Source organism: Fusarium redolens (genome assembly GCF_020744475.1).
Source record: "Fusarium redolens strain MPI-CAGE-AT-0023 chromosome Unknown BKA55scaffold_7, whole genome shotgun sequence".
NCBI classification, from domain to species: Eukaryota; Fungi; Ascomycota; class Sordariomycetes; order Hypocreales; family Nectriaceae; genus Fusarium; species Fusarium redolens.
The window spans coordinates 2,567,966-2,593,774 of NW_025763670.1; the positions used below are offsets into that span (position 1 = coordinate 2,567,966).

General features: G+C 42.9%; 7 protein-coding genes across 7 annotated transcripts; 3 read left to right on the plus strand and 4 right to left on the minus strand.

Moving 5' to 3' along the window:
- Nucleotides 1–27: 27 nt before the first annotated feature.
- Nucleotides 28–688, plus strand: BKA55DRAFT_567441 (uncharacterized protein). Its single transcript, XM_046192741.1, has 2 exons — nucleotides 28–128; nucleotides 216–688. Exons 1-2 carry the CDS (start codon nucleotides 126–128, stop codon nucleotides 543–545), a joined length of 333 nt encoding a protein of 110 aa, XP_046050628.1. The 5' UTR covers nucleotides 28–125; the 3' UTR covers nucleotides 546–688.
- An 875-nt stretch (nucleotides 689–1,563) lies between these two features.
- Nucleotides 1,564–5,283, minus strand: BKA55DRAFT_727681 (uncharacterized protein; the record flags this gene model as incomplete). The annotated part of the gene is made up of 2 exons (XM_046201161.1): nucleotides 1,564–2,764; nucleotides 2,807–5,283. The coding sequence occupies 2 exons, from the start codon at nucleotides 5,281–5,283 to the stop codon at nucleotides 1,564–1,566; spliced, it is 3,678 nt and encodes a 1,225-aa protein (XP_046050629.1).
- A 575-nt stretch (nucleotides 5,284–5,858) lies between these two features.
- BKA55DRAFT_738065 (uncharacterized protein) lies at nucleotides 5,859–7,359 on the plus strand (the record flags this gene model as incomplete). The annotated part of the gene is made up of 3 exons (XM_046201386.1): nucleotides 5,859–6,731; nucleotides 6,806–6,996; nucleotides 7,058–7,359. The coding sequence occupies exons 1-3, from the start codon at nucleotides 6,343–6,345 to the stop codon at nucleotides 7,357–7,359; spliced, it is 882 nt and encodes a 293-aa protein (XP_046050630.1). The 5' UTR covers nucleotides 5,859–6,342.
- A 217-nt stretch (nucleotides 7,360–7,576) lies between these two features.
- Nucleotides 7,577–11,773, minus strand: BKA55DRAFT_593938 (uncharacterized protein; the record flags this gene model as incomplete). The annotated part of the gene is made up of 2 exons (XM_046195610.1): nucleotides 7,577–10,287; nucleotides 10,324–11,773. The coding sequence occupies 2 exons, from the start codon at nucleotides 11,771–11,773 to the stop codon at nucleotides 7,577–7,579; spliced, it is 4,161 nt and encodes a 1,386-aa protein (XP_046050631.1).
- Nucleotides 11,774–12,661: 888 nt separating this feature from the next.
- On the plus strand, nucleotides 12,662–17,722 carry BKA55DRAFT_510921 (uncharacterized protein; the record flags this gene model as incomplete). The annotated part of the gene is made up of 3 exons (XM_046187654.1): nucleotides 12,662–13,937; nucleotides 14,003–17,227; nucleotides 17,274–17,722. The coding sequence occupies 3 exons, from the start codon at nucleotides 12,662–12,664 to the stop codon at nucleotides 17,720–17,722; spliced, it is 4,950 nt and encodes a 1,649-aa protein (XP_046050632.1).
- A 368-nt stretch (nucleotides 17,723–18,090) lies between these two features.
- Nucleotides 18,091–18,654, minus strand: BKA55DRAFT_567444 (membrane-associated, eicosanoid/glutathione metabolism protein). Its single transcript, XM_046192742.1, has one exon. It carries the CDS (start codon nucleotides 18,573–18,575, stop codon nucleotides 18,138–18,140), a length of 438 nt encoding a protein of 145 aa, XP_046050633.1. The 5' UTR covers nucleotides 18,576–18,654; the 3' UTR covers nucleotides 18,091–18,137.
- Nucleotides 18,655–19,656: 1,002 nt separating this feature from the next.
- On the minus strand, nucleotides 19,657–20,067 carry BKA55DRAFT_689882 (uncharacterized protein; the record flags this gene model as incomplete). The annotated part of the gene is made up of 1 exon (XM_046199407.1): nucleotides 19,657–20,067. One exon carries the CDS (start codon nucleotides 20,065–20,067, stop codon nucleotides 19,657–19,659), a length of 411 nt encoding a protein of 136 aa, XP_046050634.1.
- Nucleotides 20,068–25,809: the final 5,742 nt, after the last annotated feature.

Consider the following 25,809-nt stretch of genomic DNA (forward strand, 5'->3'; position numbering starts at 1 on the left):
TCTTTCCGAGACAACTCTTCTCTTGCAAGTAACTTAACCCACGTGACCCCCCTCGTTCATTCCGAGCCGCAACGAGAAGTACCAACCCGTTGAGCTAATTCCAGCTGCCCAAATACAGGAAGATAATGGTACGTACAAATCAATTCTCCCTTGCCTTTCTTGGCTCTCTGTATCACTTTCTGCAAAATATGTGCTTTCTCTAACCAACTAACCAGTCTATCCCGGCAAATCTAGTCCCCGACGACTGGACTACTGACCCCGAGGAGATGGAGAAGGACTTCTATTGGGGAGAAAAGGGCAGGGGTCGGTTGGCCGCAGCATCTGTCGGCATCACCAACCCGGAAGGTCTCATGATCAAAGACAGGGAAGCCGGAGGAGACGGCTACGTGTTCCAGGACGCAAATGGGATCTACATGTGGAGTATGCCCACGAATGAGGTGTACAAGTACACCAAGCCTACAGGTCGCGATGATATTCTAGCCGAGATGCGTAAGCCCGCGGGTCGCGGAAAGGTGGAAATGACATTGATGCCACGACGTTCTTAGCTTGATGGATGCTGGCTGCGTGAGTCTTGATGGAGATAAGACACAAATAGCAGTGATAGGACGCAAGAAACGGCTTGTCTTCGTATTCCGTGACACACTGTTACTATTCATTCACCGGTCTTGTAGTACATATCACAAACGCAATGTCTGCATAAAAAAAGTTCCATACAGCATTCTTGGCATGCCCTCGGCTCGACTCGTCGCTTTCCTGCAACCGGTCATGGCTGTTGTATTACACGAAGCAACAGCAGAGACTGCCAATCAATAGTTGAAACGCGCAAGATAAGATTCTACCGTGTCGCACTTAAGTGACCCAAGCATCTGTATTGTCACCAACGGACCACTTATGCATTGTCAGCCATTTCTAGATCAGGAACACCAACAACTGGCATGCATTGTAAAGACATGTAACATATCATCAATGCGGTGCGGCTGATCTAGGACTCGTGCAGATATTCGGCCCGTGGGGGATCTGCATTTCGCAACAACATCGTGAATGTGAACAGACTGATGTAGCATGTGACACATGCAGGTCTACGGATGAGGTAGTGGTATGCAGTAGATCAAAACTGGTCTGCGTCGTCTGCAGACGTGAGACACTTCGCACATCTCGTAAGTGCCCGTATCATCACATCGTTATATGCGAATGGTGCCTGATCTTTCAAACGGGGTTTGCCAGATTGTTTCGTTTGACGACGGCGGTTGGAGGATACCCGAAGCAGACATGATTCTGAGTGAACAGAAAATATCCAATTTCGATTCCATCGGACTGGTTGGGTTCAGTCTCGAGTTTCTTGACAAGCCCAACAGATATAGGTAGTTGGTTGTAAGTCGTGCAAGTAGCAGTTCACGTTTCAAAAGAACGCGTTCTGTGGAATATATTTTACTTATTCAGGAAGAAATAGAACTCCAGGAGATATGCATGATCTTAACTACATAGCAGAAGTTTGAAGATAGCCATTGAAACTTTCTACCCACAATAAGAACTACTTGTTTCAATCCCCTCACCCACATAACCCTAATGCATGACTACTTCTACAGATAGAGGAGGGTTATCCACTATCATCACGTTGGGCTCCACCAGAGGAAAGGCGGGATTCCTGCAATATCTTGCCCGAGACTGGACAGTTGCGGTTGCGGTTCCACGTCCTGGAGCATTGATACTAGCCAGCCCAAGCAAGAAGCTTAGTTCAGGCACAGCCGGAGCCATGACCCATCCTTTCTCGGCCCTGGGAAGTAGACGGATGCGTAAGTAGTACTGGTCCTGGTTCTGATCGTGGAACGTTGTTGGAATCACATTGAAGCGCAGGTTTGTCAACATGTGTGCGCCAGGCCCAGTGTAGTTAGACATCAGAGAGTATGCGGCATCGCTGGGCGAACCAAGCGCAATGTCGACAGTGACTTCCATCAGTAAGTACTGATTGATCTCGCTCTGCTTCAGGACAATGGAGAAAATGAGGTCTTGGGGCAGATTGAACCTGTCTAGTACGACTTGACTGTGATTGTCGGCCAAGTTGCTGCTGACGCGTATAAGGAATCGGGGTGCTGATGCTGGCTCAGATCCAGGTGGTTTGTCTTTGATGGCACGGGCCCCAACTTGGCCTTGTTGAAAGCTGGCGGGAATGTTATCTGGGTCGCTGACACTTGGACCTTGATGAAGTGGCATCGCTCGAACATGAGGCGACAGGTAGTTTGAGAGCACATCCAGTGGAGAAACGTAGTCCGCAGCTCTAACGAAGCTATCCTCTTCATGGATTGTATCATCATCCTCACCCTCCTCATGTGGATCATTCTCCACCGGCGCCGGAGAGACTTCTGTACCAGGGGCAGAAAGGTTCTTGACTCGAACTGCTTCCATCATGTTGATAGTTCTCAGCTCTGGGCTTCCGTTTCCCATGTCAGGAGGAGCCAAGCCAGCTATTGCTTGTGCAGCCTTTGGAGCCTCAGCCATATTGATGGTCAAGTTGTAAATGGGATCATTGAGTTGCATGGCAAACAGTGCAGAAGTCGAAGCATCATCCTCAAAGTAAGCTGTATTAGTTCCTTCTTGCTTTCCCATCATGTCTTGTAGGACTTTGAGCTGTACGTCTGCAAAGGCGGGAAGACGTAGTATACGTAAGTCATTCATATTTTGGTTGGGTTCGGAGTTCCATATGAATATGTTGTTCGATGATGACTCCCCAGTCGGAGTGTATATGATTTCCTTGAGTGCCTTGTGTCTGTCCTTGTCCGTTTCCCTAGTGTTTTGGTCAACAGTATACTGCCGCCTGATGTTGACCTTGATCTCGGTAGTGTCAAGACCACGGGCAACAGCAAAGCGCTGCTGATGTGCTGGCTGCGTGAATACAAGTGATGAAAACTGTGCAGAGCCAGGCACACGGTCCATGAATGCCATCATGACCCCATCAGCAACAATTTCATGCCGCAAAAGAGGAGCTCCTGCAGGAGGATCCTGACCAGCGGCTTTGAGGTCGCTATCGTTGGATAGGACCTCAACGCGAAGATCTGGAAACATAGTCACCAAGTCTGAGCGAAGGTAGAACCCGTAAGCAGGTATCTGGACACGATGGTCCATTCCATCGGGTGTACGACCGATGTAGTCATTGAGTGCTTTCTTGATAGCGACTCGGTCCTCATCAGTACCAAAATGATTGCCGAGGGATAATGCTCCATCGATGAGGGCATCAACCCAGTTCTTGTCAATATGGAAGAAGCGTAAGCTCTCTGGCTGTAGGTAACTTGGGTCAGGCACGAGATAGTGTGCTGGTACACCCGCAAGAAACATGCGATCGATGAGCCACGAGAGAACAACCATCCAGTCTGAGGATTGAGGATCATTTGTCTCGTCGTATGGGTCACCCGATCGACTTGAAGCCAGTCTGCGAACAGAGTCTAGCGCGGCGGCTGGGTATTTGTCCTCAAAGAGAGGCGAAGAGAATGAGAGAGTCGGTCGATCGCGGCGTTGGAGATGTTTGTGGTGCCATCGCCTCTTGGCTCCTCCATGCCTGAACACGGGTCTGCCGGGCTGTCTCCTACCAGGAGCTTCCCCAGGCTCTTGAGTATCAGGTGGATCTGAACCACGTTTGTGAATATGGATGTCAGCAAGACCCTTAACCATAGAGGAAAGATCCCGTAGAAGGTCATTGCGAGTGCGAAATGCCGTGTCTCTAACCTCCTTGACAGCAGTGATCTTTACTTGTTTCGCTGCGGCTGCATGTACTGCAGTTCTTACGCGTCCCAGCGCAGCCACGAATGCTTGGTCGCCGAGTGCCATGGTACGGCCAACCTGCCATGCCACAGAGTATGTTATATCCATAATGCCCAAATTCTTGTCAAGAATTTGCAAGTCCACGCCCGAGGTTGAGCACTTGGTCAGATGCTCCAAGGTGGGCACGTATGTGGGAGTGAATGGACCTCGATACAGTGCTACAGTTGCCTCGCCTGTTTGAACACGGTACTTGACCAAGGTATACCCATCGCTCAGACGACGGCCAACGAGTTGCTGGGCCTTGTCGTCAGACTTGTTCAAAGGCGCTATGACTTCATCTGGAGCTCGCAAAACGTTGAGAGTGCGGCCTAGATTCTCAAAAGCATCTGGAACATTAAGCGTATTTGGTGGGAGTACTGTATAGTTCCAGCTGTACAGGGAGCAGAGAGCCACATATCGGTGGTTCTGGCCCGGATAGCTCATGGCCTCCACGCCCTCAATGGAGACTAGATGTGCACACATGGTGGTTGGGATGACGTTGTCAAGCGGCCCCGATCTGTTGCCGACGACGATGCTAAAGACAGCTGTGTCCTCAACGCCAGCAAGAGCCATTCCGGAACCATTGATCTTGCGGACGTGGGAAAGGTATCTGTACTGTGATGTATCTGGTCCACTGCCCTTGACTCGATTGCCTTTGTCGTCAAATGTAGAGAAGAGACTAGTGAACAGCTCTGGCTGTACAAAGATGAAGTCTCCACGGCTGTCTTTCATAGACGATGGTCCAAGTCTGTCCGTGACAGGCGTTGTAACATCAGACTTCAACTTCCACAAGTCATCGATGCTCATGTTGACTGTCATTGTGGACGATTGCTTGACGGGCTTGAGAACACCGTCACTGGTATTGCTGAAGATGCTGCTTGCACCATCCAGGTCCTCTGGGGGCAGTCGAAGCTCGTTTTGGGCAAAAGCAAGCATGACAAGCCAAGGCACACGGTTTCGTGGTATGCTGCTCGCTTTGTCCGCGGTACCCAAGGCTAGTCTTTTCATCTGTGCTTTGAGCTCCTTGTTGGTACCGCCTTTTGGACTTCCCAGTCTCTCCCATGGGAGATGCGGATCTGTCAAGACAACATGCGGCAAGATTCTATGATCATCGCTGTAACCTGCTGGAGGATATGTAGAGTGAACGCTTCCATCTGGCAGGGAGAATTGTGGCGCATCCACGTAGAACGCTTGCTCTGCGTCCAAGTTGAGTTGTTCACCATTTGCTTGGATGGTCTGCTTCACCGAGATGATGTGCTTAGGGCCCGCTTCGATTCCGGGAGCCCAGAATGAATTGAGCTTCTGCTCGCCTGGGGGCAATGGATCAATCTCATCCTCGACGATCTTGCCATCTGCGAGCACAGTCACAGGCTGGATAGCGCTGAGACGGGCATCAACGCGATTGGCAGCGACAACACGGCGAGAGTGCCGTATCGTCAGATGTCGAGGAGAGTCTATACGTGTACTTTTGCCTCCAGGATAGATGCCCATGGTGTCTTGTTCTCGATTAGTTGCGAGTGGGTTTGTCTATGGTGGACTTGTCTAAGGAGCGTCTTAGCTGAGTGTTAGGTAGAGGATGCTAAAGGGGTAGACGGTTGGATTGCCATGAAAGGGGGCGATGAAAATGGCCAATATTGGTTGCATGTTGTTGGTCAAGAAAACATGTTTTGCGCAATAGCCGCTTCATCCATTGCAGCTACGGTGCATGCGCGACACGACTAGCAGACAACCCGTTGCAAGCATTTTCTGCATAACCCGAATCTAATTAACGGGGCGTAGGTGTCGGGAAGCTTGTCCATGGCATTGCAAGTCTGACCTGTCTTCAGCATGCATCAAATAGAGGACTGGTGCACATTCCCGCAGGCTGTGCGATTGTAGCTTATCATGACAAAGAGGTGTCTGTATAGCTGAAGTATAGATGAGCAGCATCAGCGTATCGGATGATGGCCCGGGCATAGGCATTACATGCATAACGCTAACAATGCCCCAACCTGCAGATGCGGCCCGAGCGGGGTAAAGTGACAACGAGATCGAAATATGTAACCTGTTCCTAATCAAGTAAGGACCATCGGGAATATGATCTGATCTGATATGCAAAAGACGAAAAAGGGACTTATCAACTGAAACATACGGCGAAACATGCGTAATGATCCATTCGGCCCAATGGTGTCGTGGATCAGCACAAACCGTTTTGCTGAGGTACGTTTCACATGCCGTGTCCCAGTTACAGTACTCAGTCTACATACAGCATCATACGCGTTGATGCCAAGAAGTCCAAGGGCCTTTTCAGTGAGACAGTCGCGGGGCGAGGCCATCCGAGGAGTAAAGGTTGCTCAGCTCATGCAGTGCAAACACCCCGCTTTGGTGAGGTTATGAAATATGCATCCGGTGAGTAGGCCCAAGATAATGACGAGAGAATGAATGGAGAGGAGGAAAGAGGGAAGAAGAAGGGGGTTGTTGGACTGCCCACCCGAATTTACAGGAGGCTTCATGAGTTCTCCTTGAAATAGAAGCTCCTCACCCTAGACTGAACACGAGATCAAGTAAAGAATGGCTCCCATCACTGCTGTCATCGACAAGACCACCGCCGACAATAGCGTCATCAAACTCTTCTATGCCACCGGAAAGGCCCAGCTCGGTCTTGCGCTATGGTCAGGCACGAAGGATGTAGATCCTGAGGACTCGATACAGGCTCCCCAGGAAGTCGGAAATGGCCAATACATCCTCAATCCATCGCAGATGGCGAGCGTCAACTTCCAAGGTGTAGAAAGGATCTTTGCTCTTACAACGGCAAACCCATTCAAAGTTAGCCCGAATGATGTGTACAGTCTGGCGGAGATTTCTGGTTCAAACCAGAGGGAACTGCAGGGTCTGTTCATTGGAAACACTACGCTCGCTGCTTGTGCCAATGATGAAGATGCTTGGGTCTATTTCACCAGGTGAGCAAGGCATCAACCCTCAGAGTACGGGGTGGCAGGAAGTAGAGTGCAAAGCAACTAACAACTACCACCAGCCCCATGGGTCAAAACAGCAGAATCCTTACGGAAATGAACCTTCAAACTCTGCGGACCACTCAGCTCACATGGACCCATGATCTCTGGATCAACTCCTTCGCCGCAGCCTGGTACGATACCATAACTGAGAAACGCTGCGTTATTTATGAGGGAAGCTTCCTTGTAGATTATGTTGTCGACAGTGGCACACGTAAGTAGTCCATTCCCATGCTTCGACAACCTCTGATCATTATTTCTTGCCAACTTTGAAGCGGGCACGGCAATATCCACAACTGGAGATATGCAGCGCAACACTCCAGTAGCCGTCGCATTCGACGCTGGTAAAGTCTTTCTTTACTACTGTGGGAGAGGCGCTGCTGGTGGCATTCGGCGCACCATTAGGACTAACAATTCTTGGGGCACTTCTACTCTTATTGATAGTCGTACCATTTCTCAGGATAGCCAGCTCACCGTGGTGAGGGCTAATGGCATTAATCATTTGTTCTTTGTGGCGAGAGATCAGAACGAGGAGGAGGATGATTATTTTGTGCATTACCGGGACGAGATTGCATAGTTTACATGCCTGGCATTGGAATTGACGAAACGAGTGAAAGACGATTAATACATGTAAATGTGAGAAGCAACATCACATACGTGCTGAAATACAACGACGGACAACTTCTTTTTACGCTGCTATTCGTGGCCCTTCTCATTTCACTTTAATTAATTACAATAAACACATTTCATATTGATCTTGACCTGCCGGACTAGGGTAATAACAAAACAAGAATTTATGCATTCTGAGGGTTGCTTGGAGCCACGATTGGGTTTCTCAACTGCAGGAACCCCTCAATAGCAGCGTACGGTCCATCTTGGAACGCAGGTTTCATCAGATCACCCTTCTTCTCGATACCAAACGCATTATAAACAGCCTGCAGATCCTGATCTCCGCCCTCCGCGGACTGCCCCTCAGCGTACGGCTGAAACCAACTCCAGTCTCCCCCACCAAGAGAGGGGAGCAGCAAGTTGCGCTTTGGGACATCACGAGCATTCTTGCTAGTTAGCTTCTCTGCTTCTAGATAGCCAGGGACATCGTTGACGGGCATGGTCAAGGGCCCTGCGTGGAAGAATGCCGTCATGGTGTCCATAGCCTTTTGCCACGTCCATGGTGGTAGAAGCAGCTCTGCTGCGGGTAAGAAGGACGAATACGCGTGGATGGGTGTGAAGGGATCTAGTATAGCGCCAAAGACTGACATCTGGGCATTACGCTGATTCTCATAGGCTTCAGGCTCAATAGCGGGTGAAGCACCGGAGAATGGGGGCTGCCAGAATGGGCTGAAGATTGGATACTGCTCAGTATCAAGGCGGATCAATGGCTCCGTGGGTTTGTCATCTGGAGTGAAGAAGGTCTTGATCTTATCATAGTTCAACTGATCAGACCCAGCATCGGTTGTGTCAAAGTAACCGACAAGCCCATCATATCCCGCCTCTTCATTTCCGAGCCGTAACTGAAGCTCATAGTACGGAGTCTTGTCATCGGGATCCGATGGCTTCAGCAATGCGCGCTCGGAATCAACCACCTTGCTCTGGGTGCTTTGGATACCAAGAGGCGGCCCGCTCAGCTCGACGGACCAGCCCGTATTGACGAGGGCAAGTGGCTTGCCGACGATGGAGTTGAGGAACTGCGCGTAGGAATCAGGAGCCGGGGGGAGTTTCTGTTGTGCCGTCGTTATCATACCCCAGAACCCCAGGAGGTATTTCGGATCGGCCAGCTTGGAGATGAGAATATCAAGCTCGCGCGTATCAGGAGTGGGCTGTGCATCTGGATCAGGGCTGAACGGTAGCCACTTGGGTGACTGGAGAGTTCCCAAAGGACCGCCGACGCGGACCTCACGGTAGAATGTACCGTCAGGGAGGAAGATCTGTATACCGTAGTCGGCATAGTTGGTGATGACCCATCCCCATATTGGTGATTCCCATTCTGTGACAGGGCGCCATGCTGCAGGACCTTGGGAGGCTGGGGTGCCACTTGGGTCATCAGAAATGCGTCTGACAAACTTTGCGTTGATCCGCGCCGGCTGATTCATCTGCGGAGGTAGCTGAAGGAACTCGGACTGCTCCGGGTTGTCCTTTATCACCGTGTTGGCGTACTTCTTCCCATCTAGTGTGACCTCTTGTGGCGCATAAAAGTTGCTTATGCAGGGGTAGATAGGCGGTGGCCCATCCCTACGTGGCCTCTGATCAATGGCCATGAGGGACTGTCCAAACTTGTCGATGACGTTGAACTTGCGGAACCGGAACTGACCGTGTGTCACAGGCTTGAAAGGGCAGTGCTCACTGTCGGTGAAGTTGACCAATGCGGCGTAGGGGGTCAACGCTGAGTTGCCGTCGATGAGCTGGAGCTTATCTTGCGTCAATCCAGCCGGGTCAAAGGTTGCTGCTGTCAGAACAGAGCTTGACTCTCCCTGAGGACCGACGACTTTGTTTTCCGGCTTGAGATGACTGCCCTTTGCTTGAGTGACAAGGCCGCTGGTGAAGCCGGAGAGTGGCGACGATAGATATGATAATTCACTGATGTTTGCAAGGAGATTCTGTCGATCCTCTTCTGGTAGATACTCATCGAGGATACTGGGTGGTGTGTTCTGGAAAAGCTGCTTGATCTTGGCACCCAAAGCAAAGCTGGGCTGAGGCAGAATCAAGACACGTCCAGATAAAACGCGAATATCCTGCTTCTTATCGCCTTGCCATCTGGGGAGAGCATCCCATAGTGGCGGAGGTGTCTCGCTATCAGATGGAACAGTAATGCCATATCTGACCAGCTTGTTCTCCGAGTGTCGGGCGGTATGTTCATCTAAGCTCCAGAACTCAAATGGAATATGGGTGTATTCCACCTCCCACTCGGCGTAGAGAGGAAACCATGGCTGTCTGTCACCCCACTGATCACGCCAGCGATTGTCGGTTGTCAATTGATCGTGAAATTGAGGGTAGAATTTGCCTTGGCCTGGCGTACCCGAGTCATTGCTTCTAGGTCGGAGAGCATGGAACTCGGTGATGAGTGCTTTGGCAGCTGTTGTTAAGACAGTGGGCAGTTTGTTCTCGACAAGACGTGAGATGGTGCTAAGATTGCTGGGTAGATCTTGATCGCTTGAGATGGTCTGATACGGCGCCCGAATAGCGAGGTTATCCAGATAATCAAGCGCCCAGCCAGACGGGATACCACCGATGAGGACGGTGGGATCATTTCCTCCGTAGAAAACAGGCTCGCTTGTAGACTCGACCGTGGCCAAGAGGTTGCTTCCCAAGAGATTGGCAACATGTGTTTCAAGCTGTTTGATGCGGGTCTGGAGTCCACTTATACGGCTCGAAATCCTTCCAGCTTCGGCCTTGAACGCTTCATTCTGGTCGTTTCCCTGATTATCGCTCTGTCCCAGATCGCTGGCATATTTCCACCAGAGAGAAAACATATCCCAACGGTACTGCAGCATCGCTCTGTTGCAAGAATCTAGCAGTGCCTGAGTGAGGTTCAATTGGTTGATACTCTGAATGGCGGCGGGGTCAGGTTCCTTGGGCTGATTCGTGCTTTTGTCATCAGCCTCAGCGAAGAAGTATCTCGTGCCGCCTGGAGAGCGAGTGTAGGACCAGTTGTAGACCGAGTCTTTGGCCTCTCGCTGGCCCTCGACGCCGTCGTCACGGGCTTGTAGTAGGGATTCAAGGGCCAGGATATCTTCCTCCAGCTTGGCGACATCCTCTGAGTTTTCACTGGCGTCACCACGTGCGTGACAATACGCCAGCAACGCATCCATTGGAGTTGTGCCAACTGCGACTGCAGCCTGTTTCTGATCACGCAGGCGATCGTTGAATCCGTCGGCTGGGACAGTCTTGGGCTTGTTCTCGTGGTCCCAAGCCACCTCGTACATGCTGCCATGACAGAGGATACGGATTTGACTCTTGAGATCCATCCACGGGTCGGGATTTGCTTGGTCTGTCCCTTGAAGGGTCATGAAGAACGACTGCAGGTTCTCTCCATGAGTAAACTCGGCACCCGATTTCCAGAGGGGATCAACGGTGTCTTTCCAATGCCAGCCCAGCACGTAATAGCTTGCCTTGGCATAGTCTAGATACGATGGTTGCGCTTTATCTCCATATTCGAAGTTATCCAAGATGCTAAAGACATTGGCATTATGCATCTGGAAGTCAGCAAAGAGCTGGTTTCCACTTCGGAGGAGACTGATGTCTGGAGGATCAACAGTAGGGTTTGGATTCTCAGTCCACTCAGCCAGTGGTGTCTTGCGCCCAATGAAGACTTCAGCTTGCTCGTTAATGTTGACATCGGTGCCGGCGTGTCCGAGCACGAATGGAGCTACGTCTGTCTGTAGATCTGCCTGGATGGGGATATCTTCCAGGGACCAGACATAGTCACTCTCAACGACCCAAGCTTCATACACCCGGTCTTTGAAAGCGTCTTTTGCACTCGATGGCTGTATACTATCCAATTCGAGCTTTCTGATGACAATCCAGCGTGTTGGAGGCTGCAGAAAGTCCGGGGTTTGATGAGGAGAGTTGTCACTGGCCGTGGCGGATGCGGCATCAAGCCCCCGTCGCGCTCTCTCTGCCTTTTTTCTGGATTCTGGAACAGAATCGGTTGAAGACACTCCTGATCTGTAGAATCGGGGAAGTGTCCAATGGACATAGACGCCATGACGATGGCGGAGCGGCTTAGGCTCCGGACGACCACCGAGGTCTGTCAAGCGTGAATTGATAGACGCCGGGGCGGTATTGTGCAGAGCGACGTGATTCTGAACATCGCTCTGAAGCAGGAAGCTGTCAAGTCTCAGGAAAGTGTAGTTGGGCTGAGTGATGGGACAGATGCGCGCAGTCGTGTCTTGGTCAGTGCCCGTGCCGCATACAGCTGGATTCAGGACGAACGCATCCAGTTGCATGGGCACCAGAGTGACTTCAAAGTCCTCAATTCCAGTATCTCTACTCATGATTTGTCGATTGGTATAAGCTATTTGTGATGATGGTAAAGATTGAGTCTGGACTTGGAGACCGAGTTCAAACCAAGTCTTCAATAAGGAGCTATGGTGAGGACTCTTTCCAACTACCGCACCTTATGCTGAGACCAGGAAAAGGTTGATCCAAAAACCGGCTCCAATTACGTTATCCGCCTGGTAGACCAGAATGGGAGCCAATCTCGCAGGTACTGACGGCTTCACATGGCCCCTCATCCTACCTTGATTTCTCAGTCTATCTCATCTTTCCTCCCCCTCTTTTCTCTCTTCGAGCCAAGCCAATACGCCCCGTCTCGCATGCACGACAGCGGATCTGGATCTAGCTGCAGCCTTGTGTCACAGGTCTGTCCAACAATCGAGACAATCGGAATGTGGGGGTTTTTGCACAAACCTGGAAAATGCATGCAGCATGCAAATGTGGTGGAGATACCGTGAGACAAGGTGACAAACAGCCCGTACTCTACTCACACACCCCATGAACAAACTGTACATGCATTGATCAACATGCATTTAACGGAAAATTCTGATGGCAACACCAAGTTACTGTCTTGCTGCTAGACAGCGTATTCGGGAACATGTTTCTCAGGGTCTATCATGGTCCCCAGAACTGAGCGGTGGCAAGAATCACAATTTGTTTCCTTTCTCCTACGTATACTACTCATTCGCTGTTTTATCTTTTGATTTTAAGCTTAGTTACCCGGCTCACCTCTTGCCAATCCAATTCACAGCTTAATACTTTAACATATCGATAACCCCTACTCAAATTCCCGGAGTAGAAGGAGCAACATTCATTACCTGTTGCATCTGGGTCTTCAAGGCACAGAAACCTTTCTCTAAGAAGTTTTCTCTCCCCTGGCCAGCAACATGACGGTATCCTCAGACTCCTTCGGACGTGATAGCTCCACCAACAGGGCCTTGGAAGCATCCGACGCTACAACTTACAGCATCTATGCTAGCTCTGCCGGCAAAAGTCCTGGAGAAAATGTTCAAGTTCTGGCATCAGGAAGCAACTTGGATAAGTTTGTGGCAGGCTTAAATCCCGACAAAGTCATCATGTTATCAAACACGCCAGACCCGACGGCCAATTTCCACGATGCTGATGAAACCATTTCATGGTTTCAGAACCTTGATGGTGACGCTACTGGCTCCGTCACTGTCGAAAAGTCACCGGCAAAGAACATTGAAAGCTTCCAGTTCTCCCTGTCTCAACCCTGGCCGCTTGTCTTTAGCTCTGCCAGTGATGTTTTGCTCTTCACATTCGGCTCAACCAGTCTTATCGGCGGCGATGCGACAGGATCTCGCATTGAATCGCCTGGCATTGACCCTACCGGCAACATGCTTACTTGTGGTCTTGACTTTGCCCAGATGAAAGATATCACGGGAGTCGCTGTAAAAGACGTTTTCAAGCAGGCAAATCAGGGCGGCATGACTGAATACATCCCACTTGCTATCCTCAACCTCGAGGTGACGCTGAACAAGCCAGACGCTGATGCAGCACCGAGAAGGAACGCTCTGTGGTTCGTCCCATCAGCGGATAAACGGCTTGAGACTCGCCTGCAGTTCCAGTTGTCACAGTTTGAGGCCTTGCAGGATCTGTTCTCAATTGCCCTGAAGGGCCTGGTGATTGAGAGCGCAGATGTCGTATACAAGAGCAAAATGCTATTGGCCGTGACAGAAAATGGCGAGGAGCCTCTCTTCGATGGTCAAGTGACGTTTAGCATCGAGTGCTCCCTCAATAGTGCTGGAGGCACAGTTTCGATGCTCGCCGGCGTTCAATTCACTGCTACCACGATTGACTTTACCTTCATGTTCCTCTCCCCAGATCCACTTGCCGGAATACTGAGCTGGCTGGCTGGGCTTGCAGATGATGACGATGTTGAGACGGTTGTCAATGAACTTCTTAACAAAGAAGAAGGCGGAACAAAGGTTCTGCCGGCCGCAAATTTACGAAGACTGCGTATCGGGCTCGATACAAGGAAAGATCCGCAGAATCCCAGACTCGGTTCCTTTTCTTTCGACATCGAGGTCTCTGCAAACTTTGGCCGTGGGGAAAGCGCTGATACTCCTGTCTTCCTGATCACTTACAATTGGGATCGATCTATCGGTACTTATGGTACTCTGTCTGGACAACTATGGAACGGTAAGCTATCACCTGCTTTCCGTGTGCTATTCTCTGTGTCTTTGCTGACTGAACCTATCTTCCAGACTTTGACACATCCGATGACCTGGACTTGGAACCAGAGGGAGAGAAGTGGGCTATTCTGAAGCCCTTGACAACTTCCCCTGCGTCTTCTATCGACATTGCCACTCTGATCCCTGGCCAGACGGTGGTCGATATCCCAGACACCCTGCCTTCCCAGATAACCGTTGCTTCCATTGAGTTATCGCAGGAATCGTTCGCCCTTCGCTGTGCGGCTACCGCAAATCCGCCATCTCCAGGCTCGGCCCCTCAACCTTATCTTGGCGAGGTTGTTCTCGCCGCCTACTTTAACTGGGGCAGCAGTTCAGGCTTCACCTTTGACGTTGGGATATCCGTCCTGATCGACCCTCCAGAGGATTCTGAGTTCGACCTCCCAGCAGCTTTTGTTGGAACTCTCGGCTACGATTCCGCTAATAAGTCTTGGGAGCTCACAGCTTCCATTAATGGATTGTATGCGGCTGTGCTAGCTGAGTTCTTCCACGATGATGACAAAAATCACGTTGGACCGCTTATCAAATCAATTGCCATTAACACCTTGTCTGTTGAGTACACATATGAGAGGCAGAGCGGAAATAGTTCCAAATCCGTGGGCAGTAGGTTTGCTATCTCTGGCGACCTGGTCATTGCGGGGTTGAGATTGAATCTCGACTTCACCTACACGTCTAATGGCTTTGTCTTCTCCGCGGCACTCAACCCAGCTGAGAGGAATGCCACGATCGGAGACATCCTGACAGATCTTCTTGGTTCTTCATTTGATATACCAGATTTCGTCTACGACACCTTGATAGTCGGTGACAACGAGGACGCATTCCGTATCAACATCCAGAAGATGAAAGACGCTTCCAACATCGAGTCATTCCAATTCCTTGCCAATCTCAACATTGGGCATCTCCAATTCCTGTTCTCCCAGCTCCACAGCACCAAATGGGGCCCCAAAGATCCTTCAAAGCGACTGTTCAAAGCAGCTATCAATGGCTTCGGCACCATGGAGCTTGAAATTCCTCTCGTCGGTACGTTGTCGCAGCCACTCGATGAGCTTTACTTCCTCTTCGCCCAGGATCCCAAACCGCCAAGAGCCCCAGGACAGCTTACAGGGCTCACCCGAGAGGATATCGATCAACTCAACAACGGCGTTTTGCAGAACGATCAGTTGCTTGTTGCTGATAAGATCAAGCCTGACAAGGTACAGCCATCAGACCTTCTGGTGCCATCTGGATGTCACTTCGCTGTCATTATTCGAAACGTGGCAAAGGGTGATCGTGTTTGTCTACTCAGCTACGGCTTCATGAAACCTCAGCCCTCGTCCTCTCAAGCGCTGGTCCCTGGTACTGCGCGAAAGGGTAGAAGACGCACCGAGGATGAAATGGACGATGGAGGTCCCAGTGCCCAAGCGCCATTCAAAAAGGCCGCAGGGCCGGTGGCCATCAGCAACGTTGGTCTAAAGTACAAGGCTAAGACTTTGTCAATCGTCTTTGACGCCACCTTCCAGCTTGGACCGATTGGATTCTCTCTTCTTGGCTTCAGCCTCAACACCAGATTCAAGACACTCGACGAGCTGCCAAGTATCAGTGTCAACATCGACGGTTTGGCAGCATCCTTTGATAAACGTCCATTGACAATCGCTGGTATCATCGTCCATGGCAATGACGGCACCATGGATTACTATGCTGGTGGCCTAATCATCGGTTTCCGTCCCTATCAGTTCCAAGCAGCCGGCTTCTACGGCGTCATCACTCTCAAGAACAGCAGCAATAGCTTCCAGAGCGTCTTCGTATTTGCAAAGCTCAACGGCCCGCTCATGACGCTCGCTTTTGCTGAAATCAGCGGAATCTGCGGTGGGTTTGGCTACAACAGCAGCGTTCGCTTGCCTTCTGTAGACCAAGTGTCGGATTTCCCCTTCATCAACAGCGGTCGACTCAGCAACAATGAAAATGCGCAGCAAGTACTTGTAGAGCTTGTAGAACCCTCAGGCGGCGGATGGTTTCAGCCACTTGACAGCACGTACTGGGGTGCCATCGGCATGAGACTCTCTGCGTTCCGTATGCTGAGCGTTGATGCAGTGGTTGCAGTTCAGTTTGGTGACTCGGTTAAGCTGGGCATCTTCGCAGCAGCGGTTTGCGATATTCCGTCTTCTAATTCACGACTTAAGCTGGCCCATGCCGAATTGGGCATCGCAGCTGTCTTGGATTTCGACTATGGCTTCCTTAAGGTTGAGGCGCAGCTGTCACCTCGCTCTTATATCCTTAGTCCTAACTGTCATCTTACTGGCGGATTTGCTCTCTGCTACTGGTTTGATGCACCTCTCGCTGATAGGGCCAGGATAGGAGACTTTGTCTTCAGTTTGGGCGGGTATCACCAAGCTTTCCACGTACCTGTTGGTTATCCTAACCCGCCTCGGCTAGGTATTAGCTGGGACTTGGGCGGTGGCTTGTCAATCTCTGGAGAAGCATATTTTGCCATCACTACCAAGGCATGCATGGCTGGAGGCCGTCTCCATGCTGCGTTTAAAGCAGGACCTCTCTCTGCCTGGTTTGACGCCTTTGCCAATTTCCTTATCAATTACCGACCCTTTTACTTTGACATGTCAGCTGGTGTCTCTGTCGGAGTGGGATTCAGCATCGACTTCTGGTTCATCCATATTCGCATTTCAGTCCAGATTGGTGCCGAGCTGTACCTCTGGGGCCCACCTGTTGCCGGCCGCGTACATGTTGACTTCTGGATCGTCGCTTTCGATATCAATTTTGGCGATCATCATCCCAAGGTCGAACCTGTCAGCCTGTCCGAGTTCTACGAACTTGTTCTTCAGGACTCCCCGGCATCATCTTTCGCGTCTGCCGCTGCCCTGATTACAGGGGAACAGCAACAGCAACCCATTACAGCGTCGACATTAACGAGACCCAAGAATGAAGCACATAACTTCCTTGCTGAGTCTGGATTGTTAAACCCCGATGACAAACCAGAGCGGGGACAGGAAGATCCTTGGACTGTCCGGGCTGGTACATTTGTTTTTGTTGCGGAATGCAAGATGGCCATAAGTTCTGTCAAGACAAGTGATGGCAGTGCTCCAATCTTCGAAGGCAGTGACGTTTTCAGTAAGCCAATGGGACTGACAACACCTATGACTTCGACCCTGCAGATTCAAGTAATCCATGAGGATGGAAGCAATCCCGGAGAGGATTGGCAATTTGAGAGGTATATCCAGATGCTTCCGAGCGCTCTATGGGCAAGATGTAAGCTTTTTGTACCGTCTTGGAATTCCTAGCTAACGCATTTTAGATGACCGACGAACTGATCCGCGCCAGAGTGGAAACAACGTTGGTGATTTACTCAATAACAGTGACGGCAGCCCTCCTCTCATGACAGGCGTGAGGGTCACTGCACCCAAGCCAACCATGTCCCCCGATCCATTCCCAGCCTACAAGGTTGCGGATGCCGACCTCCAAGAGCTAACTGCAGTTCGCAATCTCCCTGATGTGGTTACTGCTGAGGATGCGTGGGCTCCAGTCAAGCCAAACGATAATTTCAAGCAGCAATATGAAGATATTCACGAGGCTTGGGTAAATCCTTCGCTGGAGGAACAGGGACAGCAGGACTTCGTAGGTACCTTGGCCCAAGGATTGGGATGGAGTGATGTGGGTCAGCTGAAGAGCCTTGCTGGAATTCCGGAGAGGTTGAAGAGGGGCTTTATGAGTATGTATGTTGCGTCTCCATTGCTGACTTCCTGAATTTGATACTGTGTGAGTTACGGCTTTTATCACGAACTTGATGACGGGTAGTAGTAAGAATGAATCGAGAAACACGTCTTCCTTGGCCATTTCAGTTATGTGTTGACACATGCATTATAAAGGTCCAATTTTAATGTAATTCAACCCTTTTCTGGATGCCACCAAAGTTTTATATAAGCAAGACTTGTTGGAGTTCGAGTTGCGTGTCCCATGCCTTGTCACGCTCGAGTCCCCCAAGCTTTTGAACCAGCTCTCATGTTGTACATAGTATAGGCCGAAGCTGAACGCATGGTCGATCAAAACACCTCATGTCCCAGTTTCCTGTTTACCCCCTTTTCTAAAGATACTGTATACCACCGAGGCACGGGTTTTCAACTTGACTATTCGTGACGCATGCATTGGGGAAGCTTCTGCCTTAAAAGAGAAGCTCCCAAGCTGCCTTGGCTGTGATCCCCAAAAGCACAACTGAGCTCATGGCAAAGGTGGGGAAACGCAGATTAAGGTTGTTGGTCGTGACGTGAATGATGCTGTGAAGGAATCTTAGGCCCACATAACCCCACGCCAAGCGTACCGTCATCTTGTCCTTGACATTCAACAAGGTCAAGGCAAGCATTACGGCGTAGAACTGAGTAGGTTGCTCGAGCAAGTTGTTGAAATTGTCAGCCGGCCACTGAACGTAAGGAGGCAATTTCTCTGCCTTCTGCTTCTTGACAGTAGCTGGATCAAAAGTGACGTCGTACTTGGAAAGCGCTGGAATTCGGCGTGCATATAGCAGGCCTTCCATTGCAAAGGTCCAAGTGCTGAGGCCGACGATAGGACCAAGGAGCGGCAGGTTGTGAATAGAAGGAGACATGACGCCTATTGGGAAGTTTTTTGTGGATGTATGTGTAGGTGTAATTGTCTCAATAGAGGTAGGTAATTAAAGCAAAGTCTGTCAGTCTTGCAAACAAAAAATAACAATGATGCAATAAGTAACGAAGCAGAGCTCATGGACCCTTATATAATTCTCGCTTTGTTAAATACGAATAGTCTCAAAATAGTAACTGGTACTTAAATCCGTTAAGTCCGCCAAGTCCGTCAAGTTTACTAAGCCTGTCAGGCTTAAAGAATTTTCGTATACTGATTTGTAATTAATTAAACCAAACTGACTCGAAACCTTTTACTAAGCTAAGCCTGGGATCTTTTTACCTTGTCGCTTGTCCTTGATGCGGCTCGTTCAACAATCGGATAGATATGCAAAGAAGGGTGGATTGCTGCGTACGTTGAGACCCTGTCAATGGCTGAGTCTACCTGTCCTCGGTGCCAAAGCTGACTTGCCTGGGTCTACCGTATCAATTCATGAAATTGGGTAGCGCCTGTGGATCCCGCTAGTGCTATTCTGCAGCTATAATTGGCAGATGAGAGAATAAAGATCTGATATTTTGCTATTTGAGATCATTGGTCAAATGGGCGAAGTGGCTACCCAATTTCATGAATTGATACGGTATTTCATCGGTCTCGCTGTAATCTGTAAAGTGAGAGATTTGACAGTTGCCAATTACTTAAGAACTTGCTGTGTTTTTCTTTCTGGCTCCAAGGTGTCGAGTTTCATTGAGTCGCAGAGCTGTCGGACTATGGACAGCTCTTTGGGTGTAAGTGGAAGCCTTGAAGTCGTACCAGGCGTATTCTGCATGGCGACTAGCACCACCCCAATTAGGATCTTTATTGGACCTGCACTGGTCCCTCTATGACTGATAAAGAAGAGAGGGCCGCACTTAAGTCATCTGTCTTATAGTAATTAATTCTAATTAGTGACCATCTGATGCTCCAATAAGTGGCTTAGCAGAAGTCATAGTAATTAGAAATGACTTGAGAGCGTCATCTTTAAAGAACTGAAACTCACTCAGTATGCTCCGTGACATCCCGTCAATAGCCTATGGAAGCATCTCCTTCTCTTACTCAACAGTAGACCTTTTCGTCAGACCAAATTCCTTCAGGTTGCCAGCGAGAATACACGAGTCGCGCAATGCACAGTTGACACCATCACCTACAAATGGCGTTGTGCCATGAGCAGCATCTCCTATCAGGGTTACATCCTCAGAGGCATTCCAGTTCAGTCTGTCGTTCGACATGTGATACATCAGCCACGGCCTGAAAGGTCCTTCGCTGCGGCAGATAATGTCTTTGAACTCCGGTGCATAAGACCCGAAATACTCGTCTTGCAGGAGGAGATTCTTGACGCCGTCATGATCGTCAAAGTCAATGCCTGCAGTGGTAGGGAAGTCCTCAGGCTTATGCAAGCCGACGTCAATGCGGTAGTGACTATCTCCCTCCCGCGAATTGAACATGTGCTTCCCGTTGCCCATGATGACATGGGAACCAACAACGCCAATGGCTTCGACAGTGGGAAAGTACGGATTGTCTAGGTGGATCTTAGTTGTAATATAGAAATTACCTAAGTAAATAGGCTTTATATTTATTACTTAATAAATATTTGCAACTATTATAAAACTTAGCTAATTTAAAGTATATATATTAGTACTAAGATAAATTATAATAATTCTACTTACTAATAAAAATAAAAATATACTTAGAGAAGTACCTTAATATTTAGCTTAATAATTAAGTTAATATATAAGCCTACTTAGTCCCTAAGTGCTAAAGTCTAATAAGAATTAGAATTATTAATTTATTTAAAATATAAAATAAAAGTATTAATAAATATTATTTTATTAAATTACTTTACTTTTTTATATAATATATTCTTAATATAATAGTTAGGTTTTCTAAACAGGTAAACTAGTTTATATTAGGTTTATAGTTACAAATTATATAAGGCATAATACTAAGTATTATAAAGTATTATATCTCTTAATAATTAAGTAATATATATTAGGCTTATTAATATAAAGATGCTTTATTAATAGCTAGTAAGCTAAGTTTTATAAAAGTGCTAATAAATATATTTTATATACTAAAGGTAGCCTAATAGCTTAATAAGGAATAATAGTAATTTAAAGGTTAGATTTCTAAGGATTATTAGTAATTTATAGTAATTTAATCTTAAAGTATTATAATTTAAGTAATTTAATAAAAGAGGATTATTATTAAAAAAGTAATCCTTTTATAATAGGTATAAATTATAGGGGCTATATAATATAGCTATATAAGTTATAATATAATCTCTCCTTTCTGTTAAGTCTTGCCTTTAAGATCTATATATTTCCCTATTCTTATATTAGGCTTTAGTAAGTACTAACTCTCTTTCTTTATTATTTTCCTAGTATACCTTATTAATTATTATATTATAGAATCTTTAGTTAAAATCTTATAAGACTTTAGAGTATATTTATTTAGTAAATTTAATTATAAAATTTAGTTTTAATATTATGCCTTATTCCTTCTATAAGGCTAAAGGCCTTTATTATAAAATAATTAAGTATTTTTCTTATTATTTTAAATATATTTAATAAGGTTAATCTTATAATGCTTTTAGTATTATAATTGCCTATTATATATTATTTCCCTTATTATTATTGTCTTTTATTAACTATTTTTTCTTTAGTTTTTTATTTAAATTATAAGTCTAATTGCCTAAAATAGGCAAAAGAGGAAGCTAAGGAAAAGCTTCTTAAGGCCTAATAAGAGGTTAATAAGGCTATTATAAGATTATCTTATATTTATTATTAGAAGTGTTTATTATATATATAGGGTATCTAGTTTATTATTAATAATATAAATTCTTTTATAGGTAATATTATTACTTAAGAAGAGGATATAGCAGTTCTAGATATTTAGTCTTTTAGTAATGCTAATATTATTAACTAGAACCTGATTTTTAATCTTTTACTTTTTAAGGTTATTAATAAAAGTTCTTTAAGAGTTACTAGGTATTAGTAAGGTATTTTATTAGTTTTTATATATTTTTACTTTTTAAGTAGTTTTTTTATTTAATTAGATATATCTTTTATTTATTAATTTTTTATATATTTTTAATTTCTATTACTTTATATATTTCTAGTCTTATAATTTATTATAATTTATTACTAGTTTTTATATATATTATATCTATAGCTAATTTAAGTATTAACATATAATAAATTAGGTAATATTTAATATTTAAAGGTAGATCTAGTTTATATTAATCTTCCCCTATCTTTTATTTAATCTTAATTAGTCTTAAGTACTTATAATTTAGTTTATAATTTAATTAATTTGTTTTAATGTTTTTAATAAATAAGTAAATTATATCTCCTTTTATAAAGGTTAGTTCTTTTAACCTTTTAGGGTTAACGTATACGATAAGCGAACCAGACAAACAAGCGAACCGGACAGCACACTGTGCGGCTAAAAATAGCCTACCCTATAGCATTTCACCACTAAAATAAAATAGCTAAAAATCCAGTAAAAATAATTTTAAATACAATATAGCTATTTATACTTAAAATCATTTTTATAGATTTTTAACTATTTTATCTTCTATATAAAACTTCATTTATACAGTGTAAATTACAGTATTAACATATTTTATAATAAAACTATATAAAATAAAATAGCTAAAATTCCTAGAAAATTATAATATAAAGATATTTTAGTTAAATAGCTTATCCCTTATTTTTAGCTATTTTAGGCTTAATTTGAATTTTTAAGAATTATTTAAATAATAGCCTTTAAGGTAAGAAGTAAGGTGTCCGGTTTGCTTGTCTGTCCGGTCCGCTTATCGTGTACGTTATAGTATTTTTATATTCTTTTTCTAATAAATTCTAGCTTAGTTTTAAGTTTATTATATATTTCTCTTAGCTTATTACTTATAATAATTACTACTAGGTTTATATTCTTAAGTTCTTAAGTATTATAATATATATTAAATATAAATCTAATATTTATATTAAATAATATAAGTTTTATACTTTTATTATAGGCAGTATTATAAGCTAGCTAAGCGCTTAGTAGCTTCTTAACCTAATTATCTTATTTATAATTAATATAATACTAAAAGTATTATTTTAGTATTTAATTTATTTAATTTATTTATTTTATTTATTTTATTTAGCTATTTGCCTGCAGTCTAAAGGCTATTATAAGTTAGTAATTAACTCCTATAAGTATTATAAATAATTACTAGAATTTAGAGGTAAATATTAGTCTTCTATCTAATAGGATTTTTCTTAGCAGTCCTTATTCCCTTATTACCTTATTATAGAAAATATAGGCCATAACTCCTATATCTATTACCTCTTTATAAGGTAAGTAAATTAAGAACTTTATTAGTTTATTTATAATAATTATAATATTATTATAAAAGATTCTAGTTAAAGGATCTTTTAATAGTAGTAATTTAGTTATAAAGTCTATAGTAATTAAGCTTTATAATTACTTTATAACTTTTATTAGTTATAGTATTTTATAAGGTTTATATTATTATACTTTTATTTTAATATAAATATTATATTATTTAATAACCTTTTTTATTACTTTTTATATTATCTTATAGCCTTATTATAATAATTATTTTAAGGTTTTAATAACTCCTTAGTGTTTATATAATAGGTATATATAAAATTCTTAAATAAATTCTTATAATTCCCTTAGGATTTCTTTAATTACTTCTGCTTATATCTATCCTAATATTACTATCTTCTAAGTAAATTAATATTCTCCCTTATTATTCCTTTTTAATACTTATTTTTTTACTTTAATAATACTAATATTATAGTTTAGTTATTAGCTAATTATATTTACTTTATTATTTTCTAATTCCTTTTAGTAAATAATTATAAAGTTAAATTTATATAAGAATTTTATATAATATAATTATTATTTATTAAGTTTATAAGTTATAATAAAGTATAAAATATTCTAATAATTAATATAAACCTTAACCTTATACTTACTTCTTATTAAATAATATTTAAACTCTTTAAAGTAATTAACTATTATTAGAAATTCTTTATTATAAATTAAGTAATTAAGCTCTGCTTTATGCAATTTATATAAATAAAAAGTAATAGGATATAGCTTTCTTTCCTTATCTCTTTAATTAATTTATCTTCTTAATATAAAGTCTAATATATTTATTTCTAGCTTAATTTCTTTTTTAAGATTAAATATTACTAAGACTAGTTTACTAAGGATTACTTCTTTAAGTTATTTAAATACTTCTTAAGCCTTATTATTTTAGTTAAAGGATTTTCTCTTTTTAATTAGTTTTATTAATAAAATTATAATCTTATTAAATCCTTTAATAAACCTTTAGTAGTAGTTAATAAAGCCTAAAAAGGCTTATATTTCTTTAATATTAATAAATACTTTTTATTTTACTATTATTAAGATTTTCTTCTTTTTTATTTAGATTTCTTTAGGTATAATAATATATCTTAAAAAGTTTACCTTTATAATATAAAAGTAACTCTTTTCTAATTTAACTAATAGCTTAGTATCTTATAATACTTTTAAGACCTTATAAATATATTTTTTATATTTTTTTTTATTATTTAAGAAAATTAAGATATTATTAAAGTAATATATTATAAAGATATTAAGGTATTATTAAAGTATATTATTAATTATTTATTAAAATATTATAAGTATATTAATAAGACTAAAAGGTATTATTAAGTATTTAAATAGTTTAAATTTAGTTTTAAATACTATTTTCTATTTATCTCCTTTCTTAATATAAATAAGGTTATATACTCCCTTAAGGTCTAAAGTTATAAAGATCTTTTTATTTTATAATTAATTCTTAAGTTTTATTATAAGTAAAAGTAGGGTTTAATTCTTAGTAATATATATATTAACTAGTTAATAGTTTATAACTAGTTAATCTTTTATATTTTTCTTTAATATAAAGAATATTACTAATATTACTAATAAACTTAATTCTTTAATATAATCCTTCTTTAATATCTTATTAATATATTCTTACTAAACTTATAGTTTTTTTTAATTAAGTAAATATAGCTTTTAGAATAGTAGTTTTTATTTATAAAATTAATCTTATAATCTTACTTACTGTATTTAAGGACTTTTATTTTTAATTCCTTTTTAAATAGTTTATTATATATTTAGTATTCTTTTAGAATATTTTTAAGTTAGTCTTAGCTTATTATAATTAATTTATTCTTTTATAAGTCTTATTATTAGAGGATACTTAAGATTTTTATTTTTTATTTTTAGCCTATCTTATACTTATATTATACTCCTTTTAAAGGTAGTAAAGTCTTTACTTTATACTAGTTTATACTAATCCTCTTAATTATAAATTAAGATCTCTTATTACTTATTATAATTATTTTATTATTACTATTAGGGTTATTAGGAAATATAACTTAGCCAGTCTTTTAGTTAATATATAAGTTTTATTATTTAAGCTAGTTTATTTTAAGTAAGATATTTATCTCCTCTTCTAAAATAATAATATTAAAACTTATCTTTTAATTCCTTCCTTTAATAAGGACCTTAAGGTAATTAATCTTTTAATTTATTATATTATTATTATAATTAAAGTATTGCCTTTCTATATTAATAAGTTAGTATAGTAATTATTTCTTTCTTTATAATATTCTTAACTTTATAATTATTCTTAAATTAATAAAGTTTTTCTTTACTTTGCTATTAATCTATATATTTAGTTATCTTCCCTTAATTTAAGCTTTTAGTATTAGGTAATTAGGTTTATTATTTTATATAGCTCCTAGAGTACTTATTAATTTAAGTCTTTTTTATTCTTGCTTATTATTGCTTTTTTATAGCTTTATTTTTATAAAAAGGTATATTACTTTTCTTAAACTTATTAAGTAAAGTAACTTATATTTTTTATTATTATAGTTAATTCCTTTATAGCAGTCTTTAATATATTTTTCTTCTTTTAAAAAGTTATTTATAATTCTTTATTATATAGATATTATTAAAAGTGTTTTTCTAATTTTATATTTTATTTATCTAGTAAAATTCGTTATTTAAATTACTTATTATTAATTAAATCTTAATAATCCTTCCTTAAGGTTAATAGGTTTAAAGAGGTATCTTTCTTTATATAGTTTAATTTATCCTTATCTTAGAGGTATTCTCTTAGTTATTTATATATCTTTTAAATAATTCTTTCT

Excerpts from the sequence above, each read along its gene's own strand:
- BKA55DRAFT_567444 (XM_046192742.1), bottom strand. The coding sequence starts at position 18,575 with ATGTCTCCTTCTATTCACAACCTGCCGCTCCTTGGTCCTATCGTCGGC.